Source organism: Vicugna pacos, chromosome 27 (genome assembly GCF_048564905.1).
Source record: "Vicugna pacos chromosome 27, VicPac4, whole genome shotgun sequence".
NCBI classification, from domain to species: domain Eukaryota; kingdom Metazoa; phylum Chordata; class Mammalia; order Artiodactyla; family Camelidae; genus Vicugna; species Vicugna pacos.
The window spans coordinates 25,960,940-25,984,931 of NC_133013.1; the positions used below are offsets into that span (position 1 = coordinate 25,960,940).

At 52.1% G+C, this 23,992-nt stretch overlaps 1 protein-coding gene across 13 annotated transcripts; it reads left to right on the top strand.

Annotated features, from left to right (window-relative positions):
- Positions 1-508: 508 nt before the first annotated feature.
- STOML1 (stomatin like 1) lies at positions 509-18,149 on the top strand. 13 transcript variants are annotated; one of them, XM_072951036.1, is made up of 9 exons: positions 512-758; positions 2,316-2,422; positions 3,486-3,635; positions 3,915-4,118; positions 7,179-7,374; positions 7,834-8,043; positions 11,791-11,839; positions 14,856-14,955; positions 17,922-18,149. In XM_072951036.1, the coding sequence occupies exons 1-9, from the start codon at positions 626-628 to the stop codon at positions 18,132-18,134; spliced, it is 1,362 nt and encodes a 453-aa protein (XP_072807137.1). In that variant the 5' UTR covers positions 512-625; the 3' UTR covers positions 18,135-18,149. The 13 variants fall into 13 exon arrangements, with proteins under 13 accessions (XP_072807143.1, XP_072807137.1, XP_072807138.1 ...); XM_072951037.1 differs by lacking the exon at positions 17,922-18,149 and adding an exon at positions 17,295-17,427; XM_072951038.1 differs by lacking the exon at positions 17,922-18,149 and adding an exon at positions 16,630-16,689 and having other exon boundaries at positions 513-758.
- The last annotated feature ends 5,843 nt before the right edge of the window (positions 18,150-23,992 follow it).

Here is a 23,992-nt window from a genome sequence, read left to right on the forward strand (position 1 = left end):
TTTTTATGCCCAAGTTCAGGCCCTCCTGCCCCACCTTGACCCACAGTGACCTGGCTATCCCTTCATTCAACCGATAAGCCCTGAAATCCACTCTGTGCCCGGCCCTGCTTGTTGGGCTCGGGGGGTGGGGGGTGGGGGGATACAAAGAGGAATAATTTGCCGATCATGCCTTGCAGGAACTCTAACTCTACATAAGGACAACCTCCCCCAAATCCCGTCCGTAGTTTGTGAGTTTGCGCTGAGAAGGCTGGTAGCATTTCCTTGATTCTGGAAAAGATTCTGCTCCTGAACAACCCCTTACAAAGTTCGACTTTCCTTCCTGCTCCTTTCCTAAGGCCTAGTGGGAGCCGGGCGTAGGAGGAGAGGACTGACGCGGGCTCCTCGGAAGGCAGACTACGGTCCCTCTCCCCACGGCGGGCCGCAGTTCGGTCCTCCGAGCGCAGGGGGCGCTGTGGGAGGGCGGGAGCCGGGCAGGGCCTGCCTCCTCCTCCTGCGCGCGAGCCTCCGCCGCGGGCCGCGCAGGCGAAACCGGAAGCGGCGGCCGGCAGGGGCGGGGCAGTGTAGTGGCCCGCTAGTCAGGCCCTGCGCCGCGCCGGGGCGCGGGGCTTGCCCCCTGACAAGAGCCATGCTCGGCAGGTCCGGGTACCGGGCGCTGCCGTTGGGGGACTTTGACCGTTTCCAGCAGTCGAGCTTCGGCTTCCTGGGCTCGCAGAAGGGCTGCTTGTCCCCGGAGCAGGGCGGCGTGGGGCCGGGGGCCGGTGAGTGGCCGCCCAGCACAGCGGACCCAGGGGGGACCGGCTGGCAGCCCGAGCCCGAACTGTCTGCCTCTCGGGAGCCAGCCGGTCTTGCACGCTCGCACCCTAAGAGGAGGGGCCGAGAGGGGACACGACGTGGAGAAGGGCCTGGATCAGCCGCTGGGATGCTGCTGCTCATCCGCCCTTCCTAGGGCTGCATCTTCCAGGAAGCCTCGCCTCACCTCGTTTCTCCTCAGCTTTTATCAGCCCAGAGGTTTCAAGTTTCCCTTCTGCCTAGGAAGGTCACCAGCACAAGGGCACTTGGCTGCAGAGAAATAGCAGAATCTTCACCCCAAGGGGCACTCTGGACACCCTGATCTTCGGCATCTCCCTGTTTCTTGGTTGAGATGCGCAGGCCAAAAAAGGCAGGCTCTCAAGTGCTTGTCTGCTCAGGCCCTGTCTTGCTCCAAAGCTTTGAGTGATTCCTTTGGCCCACAGACCAGATCCCACATGTCTCAGCCTGACAACCAAACCCCAGAGGATTTGGTCCCTCCCTGACCCTTCTGTAATGACAGCTGCCCCTATCCAAGGATTCCTTTCCTGCAGGGGCCACATGTGTCAGAACTAGGCTGAAAAGGAGACTTAGTAACCTGGGGCTTAGAGAGCCCAGAGGGTATGGGATTCCTGGAAGGGTGGAGCAGAGGATCCTGTCTGCTTCCTGTCCAGGACTGGAAGGGGACAGAAGGCAGAGAATAACCTCATTCCAGATTCTGGGGCTTTCTCAGCTTCCTGGGCTCCCATCCGGGGCACCTGGTTCACCAGGGGCCAGGACCTCTGGCTCAGATGAGTTTTCCTAGTTCCGTCTTCCTAGTTCCCCCTCTGCCACCTCCCACCTGAAGCTACTTCAGGTGAAGCATGCATTTGATGGTCCTGAGGGCATCAAAGTGGGGTAAAGAATTGTGAGCTAGGAAAGAACATCTTAGCTCTCACCTCTGGCTCCTGCTGATGAGCCATTGATGCTTTATCGCCTTAGGTTAAGGTATTATCTCTAAAAGGACTCCTTGAAAGCACATTTATGGGGCTGCTGGTAGGGGAAGTGTTATGGCAGCAGCGTTCAGTTCAACCCAGAGTGTATTTACATATGCTTAGGTGCTCCCAGTTCCTTGTGTGGGAGGCAATATAAATCAGACAAAAGGATTGACTCCTGCTCAGCCTAGTGAGGAGAGCATCACGTGATTAGTTTCTCCGCTCCACTGGCTGTTGCCTAGCAGAGAACAGGCCTTGTGAAGGTGGGACTTGGGACCGATTTGTTTTGATGTGTGGGAGGAAGGAAAAGTCCTTAAGTAGCCCCTTCCCAAAGATAAAGGAGTAGTGTTAGTCAAGACAAGTATTTGTTGGTCCTTAAGGCACTAAAGTAGGTGAAGAACTGTGAGCTGGGAAGGAACATCTTAGCCCTGAAAAGGATGGAGCCACTGCAAGGGGAGGTGGGCAGAAGGTACACCTGGCCGAGTTCACTCCACGTGCGGCTGTCCTGCCAGACCCGGCTGGTATTCCTTGACTGCCTCTGCTCTCTTGTCTCAGATGCACCTCAGAGCTGGTCCTCCTGCTTCTGCCACGGCCTTATCAGTTTCCTGGGTTTCTTGTTGCTGATGATCACCTTCCCCATTTCTGGCTGGTTTGCCCTAAAGGTAAGGCTGGCTGGGTCAGCCCCCCGGGGTGGTTGGGCCACGTTGAGAGCTTTGGCATTGGTGGGTGGATTCCTTATCCTCTGCCCCTCCCCCTAGATATTATCACACCTCTGTGAAATGGGCTGGGCAAGAATTGTTCATTCTCACCTTTCAGATGAAGAAATTGAGGCTCAGACTTGTCCAGAGTTATACTGGGAACCAGTAAGTGGTAGGAACATGTCTTCCCAAACTCCCAAGTCTGGGGGTCTGGGCACTGGCTTTAAGGTGCCCACAGATACCATTGCCAAATCTTCGTCCTTTTGGGTTAGGCTAAATTAGAAGTGAAAAACACTCGACTTGGCTCAGTAAGTGATGAATAATAGGAGTTCAGGCCTTGTTTTCAACAAAGGATGGTGCAGGTGGGAAAGTATGTGCTATAGCTGAGAATCGCACCTGACAGCTGCAGTGAAGCCTCCCTTTGTGTGGCCCCAAGCAACAGTCGGCTTCTGTAGAAAGCTTGGGGCTTGGTGTGGTCTGGAAGGGAGTCCTTAGTAGGTCCTAAATCCTAGTCCTAAAGCTGCTAGTGAAACAAATATCATGTGGCTTTAGGCAAGTCACTGCCTCTCTGGGCCTTCATTCCTAATTTGGACACATTTCCTTCTTTGAGGACTCCAGGAACCTAAAGTTGGCAAAGCCCTTTGCTCGGGTTGCTGTTAGAGCAGCCCAGCTTTTCCCTTAAGTATGACAAGGGCAGATGGTTTCCTGGTTTGAGTCATGTCAAGCTTCAGGCACACGGGTGAAAAGTTTTGCTGAGGATCAAGTCAATACAGTGAGGCAGGTGAGAGCATGACTTTTGGAGTCATTCAGAACTGCATTCATATCTTTCCTGTTTCACCTGGGGACTTTGTGATTTTTGAGCAAGTCACTTAACCTCTCAAAGCCGTGGTTTACTCATCTGAAAACAGAGCTCAGGATACCTGACACTGAGCAAGGCCAGGGGAGAGAACGAGGGAGGGACCTGGGCAGGTGTCATTGTCAGCATCAGCTCAGCGCTTTCAACCCTTTCCCTCGCTACCATGGACAGATCGTGCCCACCTATGAGCGCATGATCGTGTTTCGACTGGGCCGCATCCGCACCCCTCAAGGACCCGGCATGGTTCTGCTCCTGCCCTTCATTGACTCTTTTCAGAGGGTGGATCTGAGGACACGAGCCTTCAGTGTCCCTCCCTGCAAGGTGAGGGGCTTCTCGGCTCTCCTGGACAGAGGAGTGGGAGCTTGTGCAGGGTGCAGTGTGGGTGCCAGTACCTTGGCCAATGAGTAGTCATCAGGGGCGGGGCGTGGGAAAGACACCAGAAAACGGAGGAGGGAGGCTGGGAGGACACCCTTGCTCCATATACCTAACCTGGGGACAACATTTTGCTCTTAAGAGCTAGAGACCAGGCAGGCGGGCAGGTGGGTCAAGCTGGGTGCTCTCAGCGGGCCTGGCCTCCCTCTTTCACGGCCCCCCCAATAGCTGGCCTCTAAGGACGGGGCTGTGTTGTCCGTGGGGGCCGACGTCCAGTTCCGCATCTGGGACCCGGTGCTGTCAGTGATGACAGTGAAGGACCTGAACACAGCCACGCGCATGACGGCTCAGAACGCCATGACCAAGGCCCTGCTCAAGAGGCCTCTACGGGAGATCCAGATGGAGAAGCTCAAGATCAGCGACCAGCTCCTGGTAGGCAGCTCCGCACAGGGCAGAGTTGGGCGACCGGCAGCCGGCCCGGCGCTGCCTGCCAGGGCACTTTGAGCAAAGCACCAGATCACTCTGGGCCTCAGTTTACCTTATGTCCCAAGTGGGTGACAACTTTTGAAGAGCCTGTGGTCTGAGTGGGACTGTTAGTTGAGAGAGGGAGGATGGGCACAGACCATAGTGACCTTGGGCAAACCTGTCCCTGAGAGGAGACGGGGCTGGGACAGGGGAGTGGCCTGGCAGAAATTATGGGGCCTCCCCCCCCCCCCCCCCCCGATTGCCCTTGCCTTTATCCTCCACTGCTGTGCAGCTGTTACCATGACAACACCGCGCCTCAGAGGCACTGAGCATTCTCACGGGGGAAGCAGGTGGGTGAAAGGAGTAGGGCCCTCCTGGCCCAGTCACCCTCTGAGCAATTCCATGCTCCCCAGGACAGCATGTGCATTTTTGTGGTTTTGTGTTCTTTGTTCTGAACAGAACAAAAGGGACATGAGGACATTTGGACTTTTTTTACTGCCTCTTCTCCATGTGTGAGCAGTTATCTGCGCTGGAATTCACCTCAAATCCCTTCTGTGACTAGATGGGGTAGTAATGAACATACACGTGGCAGCGTGTCCCCAGCTCCCCACTCTCCCCGTGGTTGAAGTTTCCCCTCCTTCCCCTCAGCTCTGCTTTCCCCGGGGTTAGAGGACGGGAGGGGGCAGGGGCGGTGCCAGTTCTGGTGGTTCCAGTCCCTTCAAGAAGTAAGTCAACCAACTGGGTGAAGTTCTCAAGACTCTATTTGCGATGTAAGGGTTGCTCTCACGTGTGTAGCATTTTGTAGTTTAAAGAGTCCTCTTGCCCACCTCAGTGTACCTCAGCTTTACATTTTACTGCAAGAAGGCCAGTGTTACTGTTTTATTTTGGAGGAGGGACACTGAGGCTCAGAAGTTATTTGACTTGCCTCAGAGAGCCATGGTCACGGGCAGAGCTGGAATAGCTGCCCCACCCCCAGCCCGGTGCTCAGTCATATACAACTCTGATCACAAGCTGGGAACAAGTTTTATTCGTGAAACCACACTTCATTTAAATTTACCTTTAGGAAGAGAACACTGATCTCGGCCTCGCTGCACATTGCTTTAGTGCAGCAAAGCCAGGAGAGGCAGTTTGGGGAGTCAGTCCCACACCAGAGCGTTAGAGTCGTGTGGGGCCGTCCCCAGGCCGAGCTGGCTCCTGGTAAAGTGGGGTCAGCTCCTGGTTAAAATGGAACTTCAGGAGATCTAGCATGCTCCCTGGTTCAGGCAGACATTTCTCATTCTCACTCCCCCTTCTGCCTACTTCTCATCTGGAGAGGATTGCACACTCTCCACCTCTTGCTTGCTGGGCCCTCCTTGGCTGCTTACCCACTCATGCTCCAAGCCAGCCGCTTCACCCCTCACCACCCTGGCCCAGCCGCCCCCACTGCCACCCCTACACCCGCTTCACCACAGGCCTTGCCTCTTAATCCTCAGGAGAACACACTCTAGGACCAGAACTCTTTCAGCTTCCTCCAGCATCACCCCTTCAAACGCATTTACATCTGTGCTATTTGTCCTGCCTCTCTGGAAGCATCTGCTTCCTCTGAGGTTCCTTACTGCACCGGGCTCGGCTCCCTCCCTCTGTTCATCCTCCTCCTTGCCTTTCCGCATAGACACACGCTCTCCCTTTGCCCCAGTCCCTCTCTGACTCACCCCCTCCCCTGTTTCCTTCCTCCCCCCGTTTCCTTCCTCCCCTCCTGTCCTTAGTCTAGTCTCCTCTCCAGGGTCCTAAGACAGACTACACTGCCAACCTCATGGTGACCTCCCTCTGGCCCACACAGAGGGCACTTCTCAGTCCTTCCCTTCCTTCCTTCACCTGGTGGCAGCCTTGGACTCCCTGCACCCACCCTTCTCTTTCTCTCGGATCCTCTGCTTCCCCGGGCTTCCGTTATTCTACACACCTGGTTATTCTGTGTTCCCAGGTTTCTATCAATGGCCTCTTCTCATCTATGACCTTCCGGGATTGCTTATCCACCCAGGACTTTCTGCTACTGCTGGACACCAATTATTCAGAACAGTGATCCAGCCTGACTCTGTCCTATACCCTGAACTCACATATCCAACTGCCTATTGTCTCACAGACACCTCAAGCTTAATGTATTAAAGTCATCATCCCTTGCTACCCACCCCCAAACCTGTGCCTTCCTCTGTGTGTGCTCTCTGGGTGAACACCCACACTCCCGGTCCACGCAGGGACCCACGCTGGAAACCTGACTCCTTCGACTCCCCACCACCTCCCTGTCTCTGCACGTCCGGGTTCTGCTTCTCTAGTGTCCTGCAGCTTAGTGCTGTTTGTGGAGTTATGCCCCTCCCTTGGTGTAGCTTGGCTCGCAGCCGCCTCTCTGCCTGACACCAGATCTGCATCATTTCTGCCTGCAATTGGAAACATCCTACCTGGTCTCCATGCCTCCACCCTCTGCCGCTGCAATCCAGTGTCCACCCCACCAGCCAAGAGGATCTTTCCAACCAGTAAGACTGCTCTGTTGCTCTCCTGTTAAACTCCCCTCTGGGGCTCTTTGTGCCTCAGAACAAATCCAGGTGAGCGGGAGCAGCCGCCTCGGGCCTCGCTGGCCCCACCTCCCAGCCCAGGTGAGGTCCAGCTAGGTGGAACTCTGGTTACTAATGCCAGTTCCCCAGGCATTCCTGCTTCTCTCTGGGCTTTTGCACATGCTGTTCCCATTGCCTGGGAGGGTCTTCCTTCCCTTTATGCCACTTCACCTGGATAGCTCCTCCTCCTCCCGGCCTCACTCTCTCCTCCCTGCTCCTCACTCTCCCGGACCTCCAGGTCGGTCAGGCCCTCTCCTGACTGCTCACTACCAACTGCCTACCACTAGGTTGTAATTGCCCCCATCCAGGCTGGGAGCTTCTCAAGGGCAGGCCTGGCACCTCATGTGCCTCATGTCCCCGTGTGGCCATACCAGCCCACCTAAAGAAGGTGTCTGGAATGATTTGTTGAATGAGTTCCATTTCTCCCCACACTGTCTTCCAGCTGGAGATCAACGATGTGACCAGGGCCTGGGGGCTGGAGGTGGACCGCGTGGAGCTGGCGGTGGAGGCCGTGCTCCAGCTGCCCCAGGACAGCCCGACTGGGCCCAACCTGGACAGCACCCTGCAGCAGCTGGCCCTCCACTTCCTGGGAGGAGGCACGTCCTCAGCGGCAGGAGGTGCCCCGCGCCCCGGGCCAGGTGAGGGGCCTCAAGGAAAGGGTGAAGGTGCTCTCCAGGGCGCTCAGCTTGGTGTCCAGCGCAGGCTCAGCTTTGCTGCTTGCTCCCTTAACCAGGCACCTTGTGCAGTGCGCGCCCTGCCCAGCTGTTCAGCCCACTCTGATTTTAGAGCTGACTAGCGCTGAGGTGGTGAGAAGAGTCCAGGTGTCTGAGTGTGTGGAGTCCTTTGGGAGCCTCCGTGGGAGGAAGTGGCAGCATCCAGAAAAGAGTTTTGGGTTCAAGGCTGGAGGAGCTTAGAATGGGGTTTGGGTCATGGCTGAAAACTCTGTGGCAGCTTCTTAGCAGACGAGGAAGCTGAACACAGGTCTGAAGGGGATACGAGGGAACTGCTGTAAAGGTACAGAGAACAAGGTGATCCTGACCTTGGCAGCACATTGACCTTCTCTCTGCCTCCCCCCCCATCCTGTTGGCCACCCCCAGCAGATACCTTGGAGATGGTGAGTGAGGTTGAGCCGCCTGCCCCTCATGGTGCCGGGCCCAGCCCCAAGCAGCCCGTGGCCGAGGGGCTGCTGACCGCTCTGAAGCCTTTCCTGTCTGAGGCCCTGGTCAGCCAGGTCGGGGCCTGCTACCAGTTCAATGTCGTCCTGCCCAGTGGCACCCAGAGCATCTACTTCCTGGACCTCACCACAGGTGCATCTGCCCTCCCTGCCCTCTCCTTCCCACCCAGGCTGCTCGTGGGCTCCCACCCACCGTGGTCCCTTTTCAGACTGGGCCCTGTTCCCGTTAATAGTTGAGGGTGAACCCATAGCAGTCAGAAGCTCAGACACAATGTGCAGACAGTGACTCTCTAGGCCTCCGTCTCCCTGCCCTGTCCTCGTCAGCAGCACAGCTCAGGTGGCCACGCCTCCTATACCAAGAGCTGCTGCTCGTGCCACGTCTGTGCTCGGCGCTTTTTGTGCACCTGCTTCTCATCAGGAGCCTGTAATTTAGGGATTGTCATCATCCCTGTTTCACCAATTGGAAACTGAGGCTCTGAGTGATCACACAGCCAATGGGACTTGAAGCCAGGGTACTAGAATCTGAGCTCTTAGCCACTATTTTCCACCTGTCCCAGTGAGTCATGCTAACCCTCCCTGCCCCCGCCCCCAGCACAGCTGTCCCCCTACTAATGCTCAGTTTTCTCTCCCCCTACAGGGCAAGGGAGGGTGGGACACGGGGTCCCTGATGGTATCCCTGACGTGGTGGTGGAGGTGGCCGAGGCAGACCTGCGGGCCCTGTTGTGCAGGGAGCTGCGGCCCCTGGGCGCTTACATGAGCGGGCGGCTGAAGGTGAAGGGCGACCTGGCCGTGGCCATGAAGCTGGAGGCTGTCCTCAGGGCCTTGAAGTAGCAAGCTTGGCTGACTGGCCATAGCCCAGCCCTGAGCCTGGTACCGAGCCAGGGGGCGCATCTTGGAGGAGGAGGCATTGGCACTACACCTTGGATTACTGAGGCCCTGAGAAGTTTCAGGCTCAGCGGGGGCCAGTGAGTGGGGGCTGGGAGAGGCCGAGTCAGGCGGCCGTGCCCTTCTCACCCACAGTGGTTCTCTGGACAAGCCTTTGCCCACCCTGGTCCTCTGCCCAGGGCCCAGCCTGAGCTGGGTACACAGCACGATGACAGGAGAGCCAGACCTGTTCTGCTCTGCTGGCCACCTGACTGGAGAGGCAGGGCCAACAGAAACAGCCTGACAGCAGCCGGTTTGGAACCAGTGTGAGGGAGCAATGCATGTGGCTCAAGCTCAGAGCTCAGGGTGGGAGGGAGTAGGGAGGGCTGGAGAGGCAGCCACCTAGAAGAGGTCCCTGTAGTGGGAGGGCTCTGGCAGTCGGGCTGGGCCCACCTTGCTGATTGCAGTCCAGGCCCAGGCTAGTGGGGGGGGTGGGAGTGGGGAAGAGTAGGGCCTGGCCCTCCCCTGGTCCTGCTCCTGAAGGGATCTTGAGCCTTCTGCCAGCTCTTTCTTGCATGCCTGGCGGGCTGGGCCGCAGGGCAGCATGAGGAGAGCCCTGCCATTCCTGTGCATCCTACTGGAGGTTTGAAAACATCAAATAAATGTGGTGTTTACAACTTACTGGAGAGAAGTGGGTTGTGAGGGTGGGTAAGGGTTCCCAAGGTGAAGCCCTGCTGCCAGGCTGGGGCCCCAGCCCCGAAGGTTGACAAGCCCTGACACAAGCCTTGAATCACCCACAGTTCCCCTTCCTGCCAAAGGTCTTGAAGCCCCTGGGATAGGAGCAGGGCGCACTGTTCCTCTTTGTAGTCAGGGGAGAGGTTTGCCAGGAAAGAGTAGGTGTGGGTGTGACAGAGCTGGTCTGGTAAACGTTAACCTGGTGAGGGGCAGGGCGGGGCTCCTGTCACTTTCAGGAGAGGAGTCAGGCCGGGGTCAGCTGTCCCTCCTGTTACACCTCAGGTCACTGTTTCCCCGCTGTTCCCGCCCAAACCCCAGGCGCCCTAGAGAAGGGGGCCTTAGATGTTGAAAGTTCTAAGAAATGAATCTCACTTCCTGGAGAGGCTTGTGAAAAAAAAAAACCCTGGAATATGAGCCTCCTCTTTGAGGAACAGCTTCTGGCTTGTCCTCTGGCACCAGGCCTTCCCCCTCAGGGCCTCCCCAGCTGCCTTGGCACTGGGCTCTACCCAGTTTGCCCTTTTGTTCCTGCCAGTGTCGGCCTTGTCCCTTTTCTCGTAGGTCCTCATAGCGTGGACCAAACCGCAGTTGGGTTCAGCTTTCAGCCCCAGGGCCCTTCCCTGGAGGCCAGAACCGCAGGCTGCTGCCCCCGCTCTGTCCCTTTCTCCACTTCCCTGGAGCCGCCCAGCCAGGGCTGCCTGTTCGGAAGCCTTCCCTCCAGTCCCGCGGGTCACACTCCCACAGCCCATGAGCCCTAGTGGGACGTGGTCTCCTGTGCTCTCACCTGGGCTCCCCCTCTAATTTGGGACTGTCATCGTGCCCATTTCCCACTGTCTGTGTCACTGTTCTTGCAGAAGTGCCTGTCCTTCCTGCTGGACCGTGAGCTTCCTGCCTGAGCCATTCACAGCTCTTCCCTCTGCTGCTGCAGAACGCAGTGCCCCAGGTGTCAGAGGGGGAGCCCCAGGCATCTTCCTCCTGAAGGCTTAAGGGAAACCGAAACTCACGTTCTCTCTTTGGTTCAGAGGGTCTGTGTAACCAGGGGAAACTGAAACTTCTAGATGTCTGTGTGGGTGGAGAGCAGGGCCTGCCACCAGCCCGGCAGCCTTTAATACCCTCATCCTGTTGGGAGCTCATTGTTTGGTGAGGCCAGCCCTCCAGGAAAGGGAGCCCACAGGTTCAAGGCCTCTGAACAGACCTTGCAGTCCACAGCGGGTGACAAGGGGACAACCAGGCCCGGGTGTAGGGAGGGAGGGAACAAGTGTTGATCAGAGGAGGTGATGCCAAGACCGGCAGCTGTGGGGATGAGAGGAGGAGATGGGGGAAGGGCACTGGGCGGAGAGGAAAGCCCCTGCGAGGGCGAGGGCGGGCGAGGGCGAGGGCGAGGGCGAGGGCGAGGGCGAGGGCGAGGGCGCACAGGAAGAGGCAGCCCGGCCCCAGTCTGGGGAACTGGAACCTGAAGTCTGAGTGGGCCTGTGCAGGGGTTTGCGGGGAGGGGATGAGCAGTAGGTGTTACTGGGTGCCAGGTGTGCCCTGCACTGCTCTAGACACTGCGTTTTTCCCTCGAGGTAACCTGATGAATGATGATAATGAAAATAGTTACCACACGCTATGTTGGTATATAATATATAATGGATTATTCTGATGTCATTTTTAAAATAAGTCATTTTGAATAGGTCGTACAGTCACATGGTTGGAACGTTTTAAAAGATGAGAAAAGCATGCTGTGAAAAGTGCCCCTCATCCCCCTGACTCCGCGTAGTTCCACCCTTGCTTCAAACAGGAACCCCTGGTATTAGTTTCTTGATTATTCTTCCAGACGTTGGGTTTTTTAAAAAAATACATTTACAAGAAAATTAAATATTATTTTCTGGGGCTTTTTTGTTTTTTGTTTTTTTCTTTTTTACACAAATGACAACACAGTGTTGATTTGTTCGCTTCCCATTACACTTGGGAATCTTTCCAGGTTAGCACACCTAGACTTCCCCCGTTCAGTTTTGTAGTTACATAGGATTCCACTGTGTGCATGTATCATAATTAATTTAACATGGCTCGCGTTGATGGACGTTTAGATTATGTTTTTCTATTTCGAACAGCGTTGCAGTAATAACCTTTCACATATGCTATTTCAGCTGTGGTTGAAGTTCACCTGTGGGATAAAGTCCTAGAAGAGAAATTTCTAGGTCAAAGTATTTAATTTAATGAATATTGTCCAAATGCCTTCTTTGGAGGTTATTCCAATTTATACTCGCATCATCAGTGATTGAGAGTCTGTTTTTCCTCATAGCCATGCGAACACAGCATGTTACTAAACTTCTGGATTTTTTGACAGTCTGGTAAGTGAAAAATTATATCTCAGTATAGCTTTTTTTAATTGCTCAGTTGTTTATTGCTTTTTTATTTTTAAATGTTTTTAAATGTATTTTATAAAAATTTTTTGTGAGTGGGCGAGGGTAATTAGGTTTATTTATCTTTAACAGAGGTACTGGGGATTGAACCCAGGACCTCGTGCATCCTAAGCATGCGCTCTACGACTTAAGCTATACCCTCCCCGCCTATTGCTTTTTAAGACTTGGATTTTTGGTCCCACTAAAAGCACAAGGTTTTTGCTGTCTTCCTCCAGCATTTACTTTTTTTAAACGTATAATTTAATGTAATAAAATGCACCCACTTTAAACGTGCTTGATGTGTTTTGACAAATGTGAACACCGTGTAACCACCAGCCCCACCACAATCAGGATACAGAACGTTTCCATCAACTCACATGGTTCCCTGTGTCCCTTCCATGTCAGTCCTCACTGCCCGTCTGCCCCTAACCCATTCCTCCCGCCCCCGGCCCAGGTCTCCACTTTCTGTAACTGTTGATTACATTTCACTTTCCTCGAATTTCATACAATGAAGCCAGACCATGTGGACCCTTTCCTGTCTCGCCTCTTTCTCTCCCTGGAGTGTTTTTGGGAGCCATCTGTGTTACTGTGTGTGTCTGTAGTTTGTTCCTTTGTATTGGTAGTGCTACTCTCTTTATGGATAGATGCACAATTTATTCCGCCGTTGATGGATATTTGAGCAGTTTTCAGTTTTGATTATCGAAGCTCTGAACATCTGTCTGTGCACGAGTCTTTTATGGACGTACGTTTTCATTTGGGTAAATACTTAGGAGTAGAATTTATGGGTCAAGAAGCTGCCAAACCAATTCCAGAGCAGCTGTGCCGGCAGCACTTGGTGGCGTCGATCTTTCCCAGCAAGCGTGACGGGTGCTTTTGAGCCTCTCTTCACGTGCCCACTGGGCACGTCTTCTTTTGTCAAGTGTCTGGTCAAACAGTTTTTTCTCCACTTAAAAAATGGCTTATTTATCTCATTGGCATAGTAGTGGTATTAGCTTTAAGAGTTATTAGTATCTCCTGGTTACACGTCTTTTAGCAGATGAGTGTATTTGTTATATGTGCCCCCAGTCTGTAGCTTACCTTTCTAACTTAATGCTTTAACTTGAAAAGCAACAGCTTTTAACTTTGATGAAGTCCAGTCTGTGATTTTTTGATGGTTAGGGTTTCATCTTGGAAAGCTCTACTCATCTTAAGGTCTTGAAAAATTTCCCCCATGTCCTTTTCTAAAAGTTTATAGATTCAGCTCTTACTTTTAGGCCTGTGATCCATTTTGACTTACTTTTGGTGTATGGTATGAAATAAAAGGTTGAGATGTCCTCCCTCCATGGGTATTCAGTTGTTCTAGAACTTCTCGTTGAAAAGATGTATTTTCCCTATTGAATCACCTCAAAACTTTCCAATTTTCATTTCTCTCATTTTGACTGAAGTTGAACAGTTTATAAGACGTCGAAGAGCCGTCGTGCTTCCTTACCTGTGAACTGTTACTTCGTCTACTTTGTCCACTTTTCTAGTGTTGGTTGTTCCTGGTTTTATTTTGACATCTGGGAGCTCTTTAAATATTAGGGAGAGGAGATGTTTTTTGATGTGAATCGTACCTTGTTTTACCCCATTTACTTGTGTTTTGACTTTGCTTACGATATTTTTCCAGGAAATTTAACAAATGTGTTTGAATTGATATATATCTGATCTTATGGCTTTTAGATTTTTAATTTCCATTCTGAGATCATAAGGGAATTCCAGATACTCCCATCATTGTGCTTTTTACATGTAGCTGTTTGAGCCACTTGGGATCTAAATGAGCATAAAATACAGCTCCATGTTTCTTTCAACACCGTGTATTTCTGCTTGTCTTGGGGCCTCTCTCTGGGCTTTCTGTTCTGTTCCGTTGGACTACTGTTTGTCCGTGTACTGGGGCCACATGGTTTTCATTATTAAGACTCTATGAAATGTTTAGTATCTGTAAGATTCTTTTCAGTGCTTGAGAACTTCTTCCTGCCTATTCTTGCTGTTTTTCAAATAAACTTTAGAATTACCCAGTCTAGTTAAAAAAATTTGTATCTATTGGGATCACGTTAACAGTGTGAAGTAATGCAGAAAATTGCAACCCTTATGATACTGAGTCTTCTGATCCGTGAACGTGGCTTGTTTTTGTGTCTTTTCTTCTGTTCAGAAGTTTTACAGTGTTCTTCGTATTGGTCTTGAACATTTCTTATTAAGTTTATTCCCAGGCACTTTATCTTTTCTGATACTCCTATAAGTGGGGTCTTTCCTTTCATTACATTATCCGACCAGAATGCAATGTACTGCTCTGTAGGAATTCTGTACCTTACTAACTTAATTCTTCCCTTACTATTTTTATTCAGAGGGCTTCATCCTCAATATACAATCACCTGCAAATGTTGATAACGTCGCCTCCTTATTTCAGTGCTTTAAAATGCTTTCTCTTGTGTGGTTGCATTGGCTAGCATGGAGGTGGGTATTTTGAAGATGGAAGCCAGAGGGTGTGATGCTGATTCGAAAGACCTAGTAGGGAGGGTGAGAGGGAGATTCTAGAGGAAGAGAAGGGAATAGGTCCCTGAGCCCTGATGGAGGAGGGAGTAGCTGTGGACAAAAAGAGTGACATCTCACCCTGGAGAAAAAGGGTGGAAGTGAGGGTGGAGGCAAAATCCACCCAGCACACCCTGCGCAGCCTAGCACACGGGGTGCAGTGGGGTGGGGGGCGCGGCTCCGGGATCGCCATTAACTGTAACAGTTTCAAGGAAAAGAAGTGCTGCTGGTAAAATCATAGTCCTCGGGTCACTCACACAGGACTTCCTGGGTTAGCCCCTTGGTGGAGCCTCCAAGCCAAAACCATGACGTGAGAGTGAAGGCGGGGGTGCCTGGGGAGATCTGGGTATCAGATGAATGGAAGCTGGAAGGAGAAAGTTTCTGGCTTCTCCTGGTGAGTGGTTCTTGATTCCCATCCTAGGCCAAGTGGAGTCCAGCTCCCCAGCCCGGACAGCAAGTCTTTTAGTGATGACCTCAGGCCAGCATCCTCAAGGCTGACAAGGAGAAGCTGGGAGTGCGAGGTGAGCCTCCAGGGCCAGGCAGGGACAGTCCTGGAGAACTGCAGGGCGCAGAGCTGGAAGGGAGCTAGAAATGATCCATCCACAGGTGGAAAGACTGAGGCCCAGAGAAAACCTTCCCAGAGGGATTTGTGGGAGGGCTGGGCCCCAAACCTTTGTCTCATGGCCTCTCAGCCCATGACTCTGACATTGCACACTGGGGACTCTAGGGCAGTGGGATTGGCTTAGAATAAACGTCTCAAGATCCTGGGGCTTTGTGTTGCTCTGCTGAGCCCGACTCCACTGTACCAGGGTATGTGTGGACGGAGCAGGGGTGGACAGAGGCACATTCTCCATCTGCTGCCCCAGGTTCTCTGCCTCTCAGTCAGGAGACAGCCTGGAGAGAGAGAGGAGGGGAGAGGGAGGGAGGGGAAAGGAACCCGCCCACCACAGCCGTCTGCTGGGAATGTCTTCTGCTGGACTGTGGCTCCTGTGTGCTTTCATTGCCTTTCCGTGTGTCAGGCACCGGCAGGTTTTTACCATGGACTTGTTGAATAAGATGAAGGAGCATTAGATTTGCTGAGGCGGATGGAGGTAGAGAGAGACAGACGGAGGACAGAGGGAGAGGAATGGGGTGGGGAGAGAGGAGAGGCAGAGAGATGGAGAGAGGATACAGAACAGCAGGGAGACAGGCACAGCGAGGGAGTAGGAGCCAAACCCCTGCGCCTGCCACAGGGGTGCAAACAGAGCCCCGAGGGACACCCCAAGGGGCAGAGTCGCCCCCAGGAGCAGCAGATGCTGTGAGGAGGGCTCCCAGGGGCCTCCTGCGGTGCCTTGTCCTCCTGGTCTGAATCCCCTCTCCCTGAACAGGGGCCATAGAAGCCCAGTCACGGGCTTGTGGCACTATCTTGTGGCGATTTGGGGGATAGCTGGCTTTCTCCTTCCAGATGCGCTCTCAGGGCTGGGAAGCATTTTAGGGGGCAGTGGGGTTCCCTCCCTGCAGAGAAGTGAAGAGCAGAACCAGCACCTTGCCTGGGGTTCCCATACTCATTCACACGTGCTCACATCCCTGCATCCTCCCTGGCCAGGGCTGGGCAGAGCGGCGATGGGGAGCTGCGCAGGGAGGGAAGTGGGGAGCAGGAAGGTGAGGATTTGGCCAGGAGAACTGGGGGAGGTTGACTAGCACAATTGGGAAACTGTAGACCCTGGATTTAAATCTGTGAAATGGGGCTAATTATGCCCAAGGCCATTTTAAGACCTTCCTAGGATGAGATGCTGTTAGTTTTGGAGGTTCCTCCCCAAATCAATTATTAAAATGCACAGAATTGCTGCATTAAATATAACATATTACTGTAAAATAATATGAAGTGGTTTTTGTAGGTTTATCTTGGAGATTATTTGGCTAAGAGTAATTCATTCACAGTGTAATTATCTGCAAGTTTGCAGCACTCTGTGGGCATTCATTTGCATTCTGGAAGTACTCTGAGAGTTTAAGAATGAATCTACAAATTAATCAAATATAATGAACCTCTTATGAACACTGCATTTAATAATTAAAGAAGGTGACACAGTTAATGACATAAATGAACCACTGACAACATTTTGTAGATATTTGATTAAACATTTATTAATTCGGGTTATTCTATAGTTTTTGCATTTTGGAGCCAGACTTTTCTCAGGTTTTAAACATTTATCTAGGTTCCTGAGACGCTAACAGACTCTGGGCCCTGTGTCCCTTGGGACCACCTTACCTGAACAGTAAGTGGCCCTGATAACACCTACTCTGTAAGGGGGCTATGAGGGATACAAGTGGGATGACATATGAAGGCATTTAGCACAGTGCCCAGAGCCCCAGGCACCCAACAAGTAGTTGATGTTATCAAATACTTCTGCACACACTCATAATCACGTATTTAATCATTCGTTCTAAAACGCTGTATGGGGCACTCACTCTGCTAGACGAGGCGACATCACACGTGCTGAGTCGTGGGCAACAAAGAGACCCAGGTGCCTGTCCTTGTGGAGCTGACGTTCTAGTTGGGAGAGACAGACATAAAGAAGAGGCACTAAACATAGGAAAGTCATGCAGTACATTAGAAGGCTATCAGTGCCTTGGGAGAGGGCCTGCCGTGTTCAGGAACAGCAAGGAGGCCAGTGTGGCTGGAGTGAGAGCAGGGAATAGTGGGGGCTGAGGCTGGAGTTGACAATGGAGCCAGTTCACGTGGAGTCTTGGAGCCACTGTAAGGACTCTGTGCCGTGGGCCGCCACTGGAGAGTTCTAGGAGAGGACGGCAAGGGACTGCATGTACAAGGGGACAAGGCCAGACCACCTGTAAAAATAGAGCTCTGATTCTTAACCCACAGCAGCCTGCCCGGGACACCGACCCCTTATCTACAGCAGCCAGCTCAGGAGCCGCCTGCTGGAAGTCAGACTTGCAGGAAGCCAGCCTGCTACCTCGAGTGACACTCCAGGAAGCTAAAGGGTGACTTCCATAGCAATCAGCCCCAAATGGTCAGGACTCAATTAATAACTGGCAGCTTCACAATTTTTGTCCCTGCTTCCATCTTGGGACCGGGCAGAGAAAGCCAGATATGCTGCTGCCCCCCCCCCCCCCACTTTCCCAGGAGGAAGATTGGAGGCAAAGCAGGAGGAGTGGATGAGGGAAGAGACCCCCTTGTTGGCACAGACGTGCAAAAGTTGATTGGCTTCTGCTGGCAGGCGGGCTCACAACATCATGTACTTTCCAAAGGCAGTTCTCTCACAGCCACCGGAGGAGAGGGGTATGGGATGAGGCACAGTAGACTGGTCCCAGGGCTGCTGGAGGAGAGGCAGGAACTAGATCCACTGCTTCTGCGATCTTGGGACATCTAAGGATAAAAGTCAACACCCTGACTTGCCCCTGTGGGAGCAGCAGGAAACGTTCTCCTGTCCAATACCTGCCAGAGATACCAGGCGAGAGTCGGGAACACCGAGAAGGCCGACTCTCTCAGTCCCAGGTGCACAGGCTCGGGAGGGGGAGCCAGGAGGACCGAGAAACAGCAGCAGCAGTCTACCACTTGGGGGCGAGCAAGAGCCTGCAGAGGGACCCGCTCCTTGGTGGAGGCCTGCACCAACCCCCGAAAGCCAACAGCAAGAAAACCCCTCTGGAACCCGAGGTAATCTACAAGAAACCCATTTTAAATATAAAGACCTGGGTAGGTTAGAAGTAAAAAGGAAAAAAGACATGCACTAAGGCAAAGCTTAAGTGTCTATATTAACATAAGACAAAGTAGACTATGGGACAGAGAACATTTTCAGGGATCCAGAGGGACAACACACAATGAACAAGAGGTCAAGCTCGTCAAGAGGAACGACAGCCTCGAAGTGCACACACTGGAGAGCTGCACTTCATGACACAGACACGTGTAACTGGGAGGAGCCGAAAGGAGAGCTAGGCAAGTCCACTTCCCTTCCAATATTCGACAGAATGAGTGAATAGACGGAAAATCAGCCTGGACATGGATAGCTCGAACAGCACTATTGACCAGCTCACCCTGATTGGCATTTATAGGAAACCCCACCCCACCAGAGCAGGATACACATTCTTTTCAAGGTGTATGGAACTGCACCAAGATACACCATATGCTGAGCCGAGAAACAAATCTCAACAAATTAAAAATAATTAAAATCACGCAAGTATGTTCTCCCATCATAATAAAATTAAACTATAAATCAATAACTGAAAGATATCTGGAAAATCTCCAAATAGTTGAAAATTAAACACACACTTCTAACTCATGATTCAAAGAAAAACCATGAGAATCATTAGAAATATTTTAATTAAATGAAAGTGAAACCACAACATACCAAAATTTGTGGGACACAATTTAAAGCAGGGCAGAGGGAAATTATAGCATCACGTGTTTATATTAGAAAATAGAAGAGAGTATTTTTATGACCTTGTTTAGGTAGAGATTTCTTAGATAAGATAAACAGTACAATCCACACAAGAAAAGACATGATTATATTGGCTTTCACCAAAATGAAAACCTTATGCTCCTCCAAATGAAAATACAAACCACAGACTGGGAGAAAATGTTTGCAAAACACGTGATCGATAAAGGAGTTGTATCCAGAATAGATAAAGAACTCTTCCAACTCAATAAGACAGATAAGCCAATTAAAAGTGGGCAAAGGATTTGAAAAGAAACTTCAGCAAACATGAGATATGATGGACAATCTGTATGTGAACAGATGCTTAACATTACTAACTTTGGGGAAATGAAAATTTAAACCACAATGAAATACCATTACACGCCTACTAGAATGACTTTAAAAAGAAAAAAGACATTACAAAGTGCTGGCAATAGCCATTTTGTGGAACAATAGCCACTCTGGAAGAGAGTTTGGCAGGTTTTTTGTACAGTTAAACATACACTTATCATATGACTCAAACCTCATTCCTAGGTATTTACCCAAGAAAAATGAAAATGTGTATCTACTCAAAGACCTAGGTGTGAATATTGACAGCAGTTTTCCGGCCCCAAACTGAAAACAACCCAAATGTATATCTTCTGATAAATGGAAAAACAAATTATGGTCCACGCAGTGGAATACAACTTAGCAATGCAAAGGAACTATAGATACACACAGCATGGGTGAATTTCAAAAGCCTTACGTTAACTGAAAGAAGATGGATACAAAAGGCCATTTATTATATGATTCCATTTATATGAGATTCTGGAAAAGGCAAAACTATGAGGACAGAAAGCAGACTAGTGGTTGCCAGGAAAGAGGACAGGGGTAGGAAATTACAAGTAAGCACAGGGGGACTTTTAAGGGTAATGGAAATATTTTACATCTTGATTGTCAGGGGTTTTCTGCGACTGCACATGCTTGTCAAAACTCATCAAAATGTATGCCTAAAATGGCTGAATTTCACTGGGTGCAGATTATTCCTTAATATATCTGAATTATATTTTAAAAGTGAAAGAGACAATGGCTGTAGTCAGAAATGAGATGGCCTTTTAGATCACATATCCTGGAAATAAGAGTCATGCGCCCTCTGGTGGCTCCCAGGGGGCAGTGACAGTCTTATTTCCTGCCTGAGAAGCTCCCGGGTTGCTGGGACTCCAGACAGAGGCTAAGCCCCGCTTCTGCCATGTCTTGTCTGCCATGGGTGCGCTGCCAGTTGGATCAAGTCCCTTGGGCCCAGGATTCTGTTGCCCAGGTCACTGCAGGCACCATCCCTGAGCTTTTGGAGGGTATGCATATTGATACAGCAAAGAGGGAATTCCACCAGGACTTGACTATTTAATCAGATGTTACCAAGCGCAGCAGGGAGAAAGACTGTAACTTATTTAAAAACAAACAGTTAAGAACTTCTCAAAAAGGAAAAGAAAGGACAAATGATCAACATAGCAGGTTATTCCAGCTGACCACAAGTTTCCAGCAATAATTCAAGCTGTAGCCTTTTTGTATTTCTGCAAGTTTTGCACACCTGCCCCATTTGATTCTGTCTGCTTCCTGAGAGGGGCACCTAGGACTGCACAAAGGAAGTGTGTGTACAGACTGTCTGGACACGGATATCAGGTCTGGTTTTCCCCCAGCACAGATCTGGGTAATGGGAAAGCATGCCAAACACTGGGTGTCGGACAATTGTGGGCAACGCTGACTCTATTAGGCAGCAAGATAATACAGGATTCCATTTGCTGGCCTTTGGTCCAGGGTTTTACACCCACTGGCAAGAGTGAAACTGGTCTGTGGTTATCATCCTGAAGGTGCGTGGGATAGGATGCCTATTTCTGTCAGATTTGGGTGTCGGGAGCTCAGTCAGATCAGTTTGGAAGCACAAAATCCATCCATCATTTCCCCCATAGGCTCTGAAAAAGTTTAAATAGAGACGTAGAAATAACCTGTTTTTCCAGTTTGAAAGAACTCATGCTAAAACTCTCTACATCTTGTGTCTTTTGTAGAGACAACTTATAAAATTTCTTTTGTGGTTACAGGTCTTTCACTCATTGAGTCAGTTTTGGCAATTAACAGGTATATCCCTAGAATGTTACTTCATGTTGCAACACTCTATAAGTATGGAGCTGTAGGTACTGTTCTCTTAGATTTCGAAAGTCATCTGCATCGCTGTGTTGATATTCCCTTTCTAACCTCATGTTATGTGTCATTGTTTTTCTTGACTAGACCAGTTGGTAGGTTGTCTATTTTCATTTGTCTCTACCTTCCCCTTCCCGTAAAGAACAATCTAAATATGAATTATACTACTTCAAGGAGGAATTACGCTTCTCTGCGTCCAGCCAGTTTTTGAGCTGCTGTTTCCAGGAGTCATGAATCCAGAGAGCTGCGGAGGAAGGAGATGAAGGTTTGAATAGCGCCCTGGCTGCGCTTCAAAGCACAGGCATGTGGCTTTTTGTCTGGTCTCAGATGCCTTTGAGGATCTGGTGGAAGCCACTCCCCTGTCTCCAGAAATGTGCCTGCGATTGGATCCCGACTCTCCTATTTACTAGCTGAGGGACCTGGGGCAAGTCACATGACCTCTCTATGCCTCAGCTTCCCCACTTGCAAAATGAGAATAATTACAGTGCCCCCCTCGCAAGGTCAGTGTGAGAAATGGGCAAACCTTTTACTCAGCATTTAGGGCTGAGCCTGGCGCATGCTGATTGCCGGCCCCCCTGCGCCCCCCTGCGCCCCCCCCCCCCGTCAAGCCCCCAGGAGGTCCTTGTGCTGTGCTTCCCCACCCCAAGGGCCAGATCTGAGGCCGCTTCTGTGAGCTGAGGCACACTGTGGGGTGATGGGAGGCTGCCCAAAAGAGGAAGAGGAAAGGAGTGAGGAGTTGGGGGGGGGTGGAAGCAGGCAGAGGAAGGAGGTGGGGACAGCTTGCCCCAGCCGAGGGGGATGGGGGCTGTGGCCGTGCTACACAGTGGCAGGGACAGCCTGCTGCTCCTGGTGGTGCCCTGAGGATGTATGAACCTTGAGGGACATGCTGTGTGGTGCCCTTGCGCCGCAGCTTTGCAGGAGGCTGAGACACCCACCCTCAGGTTCAGTCTCTGAGCCTGCGTGCAGTGACTGGAGGGAACCAAAGACCACAGAGCTTCTCTCTGATCTTCTGGACTTTTCGAGGCCTCCAGGGTGGGAGTGAAATGACTTAGGACATTGAATCTCCCACCTGGTAGCCAGGGGCTCAAAGCAGATTAAATTTGATTTAAAACAATTTTTTAAAAGAAGTGATTTTACATAGCCAGGGCATGTAGGAACCGAGCTCCATACCGGCTTCACCTGCCTTCCATGCTTTGAGCTTTGCTAAAGCTTTGTCAGGACTTTCTCATTCTTAGGGTGTTCCGCTGCAGCTTCCAGGGTGATGTGTCAGGCATGCCCTCGAGTCCTGGCTTCTGGCTGCTCTCCTGACTGGAACCCACGGGCTTCAGTGAGGTTTCCGAGGTGTGGCCAGTGCCTCTCATTCTGCCTGGCCGGCTGATGCCAACCCTACCAGCGGACTCTGCCTGCAGGACTCAATCTGGGGGATGGCAGGGGGTTTGTGGGGAGGTGTGCGGGGCTTCCCAGCAAATGTTGTGGGTGGGCGTGTGCCAGACGCAGCCCCAGTGAGGAGCAGCTGGGGAGGGCCCATCCCTGTGGGTGACCAGTGGGGCTCAGAGGCTATGGTGGGTGGCCAAGGGGGCCTTGGTATCGACCATGAAGGAGAGAAAGGAGAGATACCTGCTGGGAGCTGGGGGTAATCCCCCAGCCCCAGGCTAGAGGGGCACGTGTCGTTAATCTCACTCAGTCTGGAATCAGCAGGGCAAGCAGGAAGCTTCCTCAGGAGGCTGGCCCGAAGGGCAGGCGTCAGGTGTGGGGCCAGTGTGGATGCTGCAGAAGGCGGGAGAGGGACCCCCACCTCGGAGGGGAGGGGCGGGGCGCGCAGGCATTGCTGTGGACCGAGAGGGAACCTTTTCGCACCAGCCCCTCACCAACCAGGCAAGCCCCATAATGCGACTTCCAAGGAATAACCCTGTTTTGGTTCAGGCACAAAGGCGGTCTTCTCCTTCCCTCCTGCTCCTCCTGCTGTGGTCTCACTCATCCACAGCGTCCGGCCCTGCCAGGAGCACTGTGCCTCCCCACCAGCCTCCCTTGTGCACCTGCTGAAGCCTGTGGCCTCAGACAGGCTCCCATCCTGGGCTTCAGCTTTCTGACCTGGGAACTGGGGACTTTTGCTTCAACCCCCCAGGGTCCTTCTGACAGCCTGGAATTTGGTGACCGAGTCTGAGCCCTCCCTTACTCTCCTGGGGGCACCAGGGGTGGGGCTGCAATTAGAACAGCATGTCTGAGACTCTGTAGGTTCGGGTGCAGCAGAACCAGGGCAGGGCTGCCGTTCTCACCCTCGGCCAGAAAAGAGCTGAATCCAGCAAGACTCAGTGAGGGAAGGCAAGAGGGGCTGCAGCCACATTCCACTCCATCCTCTGCCTGGGCTGGTGAGCGGCCCAAGGGCTACAGTGGGCTGGGGCCAGGACCTTCTGGAAGCACAGCATGGCTCCAAGAAGCCCTCCCTCTCCACCCTTTGGGACCCTGAGGCGTGAATAGTGTGACGGCCATAACAGCTGCGGGCGTGCAGCGTTGGTGGTATAGTGGTGAGCATAGCTGCTTTCCATAACAGCTGCGGGCGCCCCTTCTCCTTGGAGGAGGTGCAGCAGGCTGGGGAGTCCACCGTGACCTGGGGGGTCCAACACCCTGCTGCTCGCCCAGGACCTGCACCTGCAGCAGCAGCTCAGTGGCTCTTTGTGTCAGCATGTGGGCCAGCCAGGAGAGCATTCCCCCTTTACTGATGGGAAAACTGAGGCCCAGAGGTATAGTATGCCTTGCCCAAAGCCACACAGCCATTGAGCAGGAGAACTGGCCCTGGGAACCCAGAACCCTGGTTCTTGGATCAAGTTTCTTTCCCTTTCTCACTAGTGTTACTCCCCAGGGAAGGAAGGGAGCTGGCAGGAGGCAGGTGGGTGCAGAGTATTCAGTATCCAGAGCTCGGGGTACCAATGCCAGGGTGGGAGCGAGAGGGCCACCTCCCACCCCACCCCCATCA

Coding starts and splice junctions, on each gene's coding strand:
- STOML1 (XM_072951034.1), top strand. CDS start 626: ATGCTCGGCAGGTCCGGGTACCGGGCGCTGCCGTTGGGGGACTTTGAC. Junction 759..2,315: donor CGGCGTGGGGCCGGGGGCCG/GTGAGTGGCCGC, acceptor CTCTTGTCTCAG/ATGCACCTCAGAGCTGGTCC. Junction 7,375..7,833: donor TGCCCCGCGCCCCGGGCCAG/GTGAGGGGCCTC, acceptor GGCCACCCCCAG/CAGATACCTTGGAGATGGTG.